Genomic DNA, 7,667 nt, shown 5'->3' with positions numbered 1-7,667 from the left:
ACACACACACACACACACACACACACACACACACACACACACACACACACACACACACACACACACACACACACACACACAAACACCGCAAAAGGGAAACAAGTCCCCACCCCCACACACTAAATTCAATTTTCTCCCGGGCAACGTTTGGTCATAAAGCCACCAGGAGTTAACCGGAGCAGAGATTTCAAAAGAAATCAACCAGATGCTTTTTAAAGAGGGGGGGAAATCCCCAGTAATTACAATCACATGCTCTCACGTCAGAAATGATCAGACAGACATGCACTGACCTTACCAACACACACACAGTCCTAGACAGACACACACACACACACACACACACACACACACACACACACACACACACACACACACACACACACACACACACACACACACACACACACACACACACACACACACACACTTGCACCCATGTAAGAAAAAGATTGGTGAGATACTTAAGGTAAAATTCCCAGGGTGGGCTTAACTCCTATATTTAGTGGTTAGTAAGTTCAGGTGTTCATCTGTTTTGCTCAGCTCAAGAAGCTTTACAGGATTATTGACTTGTGCTCTGATCTAACACAAGCAACAAATGTTTTACTAAGATATTTATTTGTGCATAGTATTGTTATGATAATGAAATTATACTATAGTAGATTATGGTCATAAATTCCTACAAGCAATGTTACGCCTGCTTTTAACAGATGACATTTATGGCCATTTCAACTCCTTGATTATACAAACAGCTAATATATTATTCAAATTAATTAGAAATTATACCCTACGAATTGGTTGCAATTGTATATGTATTATCATCCAGAATGTTGTTTAGATTGGGAATACAAATAAAAAAAACATTAACCATAAAAAGAACAAAACAAACATGTAACATCTACTGTCTGCTCATGAACTGTGTTCAAACTCAATGTTTTTTTATTTTAGAATGACATCAGTAAATATGACCAGTTGTTTACTACACAAGGAGTGGGACTTTTTGGTCTTCAGAGTGACTTCATAATTTACATGTTATTCATGAGAGGAAATTTAATGTTTAAAAAAAAAACCACCAAAATATAAATTTCTTGTGATTTTTCTTTCTTTTTTTACCAAAAAAAAAAAAATGAAGCTTCGTCAGACAAACCGTCTGCGTAAAAGATGATGAATAATAAATCACCAGGGGGAACATTGTTTAACAAACCATTGCCATACAATATGACATTCACAAAGGTTTTTTTTTTACAACTTCTGTGTGGCTTCAAATAAATGGAAGAAAACATAGATACAAATTGCTGTACATGGGTGTAAAAAATGAGGCAGAGAGAATCAGATGCTATGTACATATGTGTGTGGGTGTGAAGGAGAGCTGATATGTTACACTGTACACAGATGTATAAAATGGGGAGGGATCTGTGTGGGCAGAGAGGCTGTAGAAAATGACTTCAACTCGGAGATGGAGAAAACAATGGGACAGTAGCTTACTGCGTCGCCACGAAAAGCAACAATGACAACAAGAACAACAACAACAAAATTGATGTGTTCACTGTTTACTAAAAAACCCAATATGTCAAGACAACCTATTGTCTTTCTTTCAAAAAGGAGAAAAAAGACCCTCATTATTTCCAACGTCTTTCTAGGCTGAGTGGGTCCTGTGTTAGGCCCACACCTGGTCCAGGTTTGCTCGTGCTGATGAAGGCTTTTACACAGAGTCCTGCTCAGTTTGAGTTGGGCCATCGATCAACTTTGTTATAGTTGGACGGTCAACTGGATCAATCTTCAACTCTGTTCAATACGCAGTTCGGGGGAGGGGGGATGGGGGAGGGGGTTGGTGTTCATGTCCAACGCATTCCTTTTCTCTGTTCGCCAAACTCTACCAGTTTATATACAGTGCATATGCAAAATTCCACTCCTCGGTGATTGTTAATGAGTCCTGCAGAATGAGTGCCCATTGAGTTCAGTCTTTCTCTCTGAATCGTGGGCCCAGACTTGGTTACTTGGAGAACATCATTGCTGAGGAATTCAGTTGGCTAAGGTTGTTTTGCAGTAATATTTCATGCTATGGGATTTGTATTGACACAGTGTCTGTTTACTGAGCTGTTACTACAGAGAGAGTTGTATATAGAGTCCTTGGGGTTCTTGTTTAGAACCTGCATGGTGACTTGCCATTCTGTGGTGATGGGGGTGTGGGTGGTGCGGTTGTGCTACTGGCTTGGCTGGGTTGCCGTGGCGTCGGTCTTGCTGTCCTGGGGGTTTGGGGGCTTGCTGTTCCAGGGGCCGTTGTTGCCTAGCGCCGGGGAGGAAGTGTAGTCCTCCTCGTCATCAAGGCCGTTGGCGGCGTCATACTGCGTGTTCTCCAGACGGGTGATCAGACGCTCATCCTCGTCCCCAAACTCACCACCCATCAGAGTGGGCTCCCCTACCACCATCACATCCTGCAGGGAAAGAGAGGGAGGAAAGGGAAGAGATGGAGGAAGAGGAAGAAAGGGAGGAGGACAGAAAAGGGATAAAGATGGGCGATATGGAGCAGAATGCATGAAAGAATTTGGCAGGGACAGGGAAGCAGGAGAGGTTCGACACAAGGAAGAAAAAATGAGGAGAAACAGAAACAGACAGATAGAAAGAGGTATGGATTAGGAGTGTTGGATAGAGGGAGAATGTCAGGGAAAGGACAGATGGGACAAAAATAGCAGAGAGAGAGAGAGAGAGACAGCAAAGAAAGAAACAGGGGAGGAGAGACAGAATGAACTGCTTATTATTCCATCAAATGAAAGCAGTCTCTCCTACCTAATGATAACCATCATTGCAGATAAACTGTTGAATATGTCAGCTAACTTTACAAGCAACTTGAAGTGAGTAACAGTGTGAGGTGTTATTATTAAGTGAGCAGTGTGTGTGTGTGTGTGTGTGTGTGTGTGTGTGTGTGTGTGTGTGTGTGTGTGTGTTTATGCGTCTGTATAAGTGTGTGTTTACCTCACAGTCTATTTCTGCTCTAAGTACGGTACAGACTAGATGTCAAGAGGAGACACTTATCTATACTGCAGTGTAGTTATTGGTGTAGTATTTCTCTGCTCTACATTCTGACTCTCTCTCTCTCTCTCTCTCTGTCTATTTCTCTTTCTCTCTCTCTCTCTCTTTCTCTCTCTCACACACACACACACATACTGGACACACACCTTTTCTCACTACACTCTCTAAAAATAAGCCCCCTTTTGCACAATGAAAAGAGAAAAACAAATGTGTAAATTTCCAACAACTTAATTACTTCAGTTCATTACTTTAGGTCTACTCGTCAACTACGGTACAATATGCCTGCTGATTTAGCTCATTTGCATATGTAATTGAGTCGTTAGTATGGCACGTGCTGACTGGCAGCAGGCCCTGGGCTTGCCATCTGTTGTTTGGCACCGCCTGTCAGTCACACCTACCCCGGCTCCGTCTCCGGCCACCCGCCTCCGCGCGCCGCGGAAAACCCCCCCGTCACTCCGCCGGCCGCTTTGGGCTGGGGGAACCAGAGACGGAGAGCACTAATTACAATCACATAGAGAAAGAGAGTCAGACAAGCTAACAAGCTACACGCTAACTAACTGAGATGTAGGCTACATGCTAGAGGTAACAGGACACTAGCACTTACAACAGAGACACATAGAGGACCAGCTACATTTGAATTAGTGTTATCTTACTAGTGCAATGTTAATGGCTGCTTATGCATACTAAAAGCCAGGTTAGCTACATGAAAACCTGTGCATTGAAAGGGAATGCTCTTAGAGTTAAAAATTAATTTGCAGAAATAGTGAAATGAGATTGTGGTGCAGTTGGAAATATGTGATTTGGCAAATCGAGTAAGGTTGATAAAAGTTATTTGTAATGTAATGTGGTGATACATTTAAACTTGCTACTTGGGGAGAAGTGTTTATGTTATGTTGGTCAATATAAGAGCTGTAACTATGATTTTTGTGATGCTCTTCATATGCAACTGTGTTTGCATATGAAGAGCATCAACTAAGGTGTTTGTTAGTTGTAGGTGGAACACTAATAGGCTAATCAAAATATTTTTTAATATGAACTAAGATGGAATGAAAACTATAATTACACACATACATATAACATTATATTTAAATCAGACTCACATTCGAATGTAATCACTTACATTTGAAAACCATCATAAAATAACACATAAAAACATGTAAATGAATTAAAGCAAAATAGTGTTATATCTCGGTGATCAACAGATGGGATTAATCAGCTTTTCTGATTAATGACCAGGACCAGCTCAGGACAAAACTCAGACACACTAGCTTCTTTACCAGCATTTAAAAGGTGAGTGCTACCATTGATTTTAAGAACTGTCCTGGGTTAATATAAATGCATAAACATGTTACATGTTGATATGCAGTTTGACCATCAAAATATATTTTAATTTCACTGCAAGGTCACTTACTGAATAGGTTGCAATTTTCCTCAAGTAACAGTAGGGGGCACTGTTGATACTGTCAACAGAATAGCCTTTCTATCAGCGAATGAGCTCTAACCCTTATTTCTTTCTCTAACACACACATGCACAAATTCACACATATGTACACACACGCACGCAGGCACACACACACACACACACACACACACACACACACACACACACACACGCACACACACACACACACACACACACAAAACACAAAACACAAAAACACACACATACACACCTAGGCCATGTCCCCTCTAGTGTGAATAGCTGTGTCACTGAACTGATGCCTGCTGCCTCCCTTCCCTCTAAAACGATTCATTCCCTTCACACTTAAGTGTCTCATCTTAAGCAGTGTGTGTGTGTGTGTGTGTGTGTGTGTGTGTGTGTGTGTGTGTGTGTGTGTGTGTGTGTGTGTGTGTGTGTGTGTGTGTGTGTGTGTGTGTGTGTGTATGTGTGTGTGTGTGTGTGCAGATGTGTCTGTGTGTGTGTGTGTGTGTGTGTGTGTGTGTGTGTGTGTGTGTGTGTGTGCGACTACATGTAGGAAGACAGAAATCTGGGGTTCCTTACAGGTACCTGTGTGGACAGACTGAAGGTGCTGGCCGGGCTGCGCTTCTTGCTGTTGCCCACGCCACTGGACGCACTGCTTGCCGAGTTCTTCCTTTTCCGCCTCTTTGTCGTCGTCTGTCGGGCTGGCTCAGCTGCCAATCACATCACAGGGGAGAGAAGAGATGGACAGTGAGTTTCCATTAGGCAGCAGACCAACATCTATGATGTAGGCTGAATATGTGTAGGGGTAAACAGATGAACAGATGAGAGCATGGTTAGATAAGTTGGATGCATGTGTGCATGGATGAAAGGATGAGGGAGAAGTAGCTGATAGACTGATGGTTAGATGAACACATGAATGGATGGATGTACAGTATATGGACGTTAAGTACCTTTTTTGTGGTTTGTTGGAAATATTTCTGATTTGAAGTTGGGAGGATGACCTAAGAGAAAAAAAAAAGATTTTTTAATATATATATATTCTTACTCTCTCTGTCTCTCACACACACTCTCTCTTTCTCTCTCTTTCTCTCACTCACTCTCTGTCTTTCTGTCTGTGTCTGCCCTCACCTCTGTAACACACAAAGAGCAGTGTTAGCTGTGAGAGGGAATAGCAAGTGCAGTCACACCGGTGTGACGAGTATCAGAGAGGGTTAAAATGAATTATGTTGCTCTATCTTGCGAGTAATCAAGGATCTTTGTGAGTATGTTTTAAAATGAACATTCTAAAGAATATCTGATTTCATCATTTAACATAGATTTTTAGAATCTTAAATAGTCACGGAAAGGAATCTTTTGTTAGAATGTTCAAAACTCTCCTGCTGAAAGCATAAGACATAACCATTACCAACCACCCCATTTCTACACTGGCACAGGCAGACATTGTTTGGCTGTGCAATAGGGGCATATTTCATTGGCAGTCAGGAGGTGTGGGGGTGGAGAGGATGGGGGAGGGGAGGAGGAGGCGGGGGGGGTGGGGGGTGCGCTATCAGACACATCTTGCTGCGGGGCGCCAGTATCTCTAACCTGTGTTTCTATCCTCCAGATGGAGAACAATTAACAATATGTAACAGAATCAAGTTATTTATTTTGTTTACTTCTCAAAAACATAAAGCATGTTTTCTTTGATTTGAAGAGGTATAAAAAATAAAAATAACAACAATACTCTGAATTACCTTCTAATCCACTTCTACCTGGGGAAATGATTTTGTATTCTTTTGAACTTAAGCACAATATACAGAATACACTCAAGGTCAACTACTTAATTAATTAGTCCACATTTGTTTCTGCCGAAATCCGTTATACCCTGGACGATGCACACCCGCTGTCTTTGAAATGTTAATTGCGAATAGGAAATATGTTTACCACGCTCAAAAACAAGCTTTACCACTGTAGGCTTAATGGTATTGTTTACCTCAAAAGAAAGGAACTAAAAGAGAATAGAGAAACAGAACAAGGCTGAAATAAACAGGAGAGCGGGTTAGTGGCGTTAACCCTCTCAGAGCCAGGCGCTGGGGTTATCAGCTCCGGCGTGTATGCCTGCTTCCTTCCCTTGGAGAAAGAAAGGAGGGATGTTCACAATGTGCAGATAAGAGGAGAAGAATGGCAGGAAAGACATGGATGAGAGCAGTGTGTGTATGTGTGTGTGTATGAATATGTGTGTATGTGTGTCGGAAATGGGTTTGTGTGTGCTTGTGTGTGTGTGTGTGTGTGTGTGTGTGTGTGTGTGTGTGAAAAAGAGACAGTTTGTGTGTGTTCTCTCCAAGCAAGAAGAATTGTCTGAGCTGGCCACCCAAGCTCTTGCATAAACAGAGCGACAGTGAGAAGTCAAACATATGTCTACCGCTTCCCAGTCAGACCCCCGTACGCTCGTCCACGTCTGCGTCCAGCACTTGGCCCTACCTGGGGGTGCTACCATGCGCTGCCACTTCTGGAACAGGCAGGTCTTTAGGCAGTCGCGCGGGCTCAGGTTGTATGTCTTGTGGCGCGACATTAACTCTTGCATGGGTTCAAGAATTACACACAGCTGCGAAAAAAGACAAGGCACAGCTTTACTTCAGTGTCTGACAGCACACACACACACACACACACACACACACACACACACACACACACACACACACACACACACACACACACACACACACACACACACACACACACACACACACACACACACACACACACACACACACACACACACACACACACACACACACACACACTCGTGTGTATATATGTGCAATATGTGACATATATGACGATAGCTAGGACATGTGAGTGCTGAAAGTGCACACAGTACACACAGACACATGTTCATGTGCTCACACATGCATCAGATACAAAGACATAGGTTGGAGCAGGGGGGATACAGTCCTGTCTGTACCAAACAGACTAAAAAGAGCCAAATCCACAGGGACTAAATCTGCATCTGATTAACTCTCTCTCTCTCTTCTTCTCTCTCTCTATTTCTCTCTCCCTTTCTTTCTCTCTCTCTCCCTCTCTCCTCTCTCTCTTCCTCACATTTTGCACCATCTCACACTTTCTCTTATTCTGTGTGTGTGTGTATCTATGAACATACGCGTGCGTGTGTGTGTGTGTGTGTGTGTGTGTGTGTGTGTGTGTGTGTGCGTATATGCAGTACATGTAGACTGCAGGA

General features: G+C 42.6%; 1 protein-coding gene across 8 annotated transcripts in view; it reads right to left on the bottom strand.

Annotated features, from left to right (window-relative positions):
- Nucleotides 1-1,808: 1,808 nt before the first annotated feature.
- The window catches only part of ldb2b (LIM domain binding 2b), a 34,094-nt gene continuing 28,235 nt past the window's right edge, over nucleotides 1,809-7,667 (bottom strand). Inside the window, exons 6-11 of one of the 8 annotated variants that reach the window (XM_076294017.1) lie at nucleotides 6,911-7,034; nucleotides 5,548-5,580; nucleotides 5,401-5,451; nucleotides 5,030-5,160; nucleotides 3,426-3,524; nucleotides 1,809-2,432 (exon numbers count right to left, since the gene is read on the bottom strand). In XM_076294017.1, coding sequence (XP_076150132.1) covers nucleotides 2,202-2,432; nucleotides 3,426-3,524; nucleotides 5,030-5,160; nucleotides 5,401-5,451; nucleotides 5,548-5,580; nucleotides 6,911-7,034 — 669 coding nt within the window. In that variant the 3' untranslated portion in view covers nucleotides 1,809-2,201. The remainder of the gene's footprint in view (nucleotides 2,433-3,425; nucleotides 3,525-5,029; nucleotides 5,161-5,400; nucleotides 5,452-5,547; nucleotides 5,581-6,910; nucleotides 7,035-7,667) is intronic. The other 7 variants (XM_076294019.1, XM_076294024.1, XM_076294025.1 and 4 more) reach the window with 7 other exon arrangements.

Source organism: Alosa pseudoharengus, unplaced genomic scaffold, assembly GCF_046254945.1.
Source record: "Alosa pseudoharengus isolate Yale_2024_CS ecotype anadromous, Long Island Sound unplaced genomic scaffold, YU_APseudo_1.1 YU_APseudo_1.1_scf_2, whole genome shotgun sequence".
Taxonomy (NCBI): domain Eukaryota; kingdom Metazoa; phylum Chordata; class Actinopteri; order Clupeiformes; family Clupeidae; genus Alosa; species Alosa pseudoharengus.
Note: the sequence above shows the minus strand (reverse complement) of the source record. Positions and strands in the feature narration are given on the sequence as shown.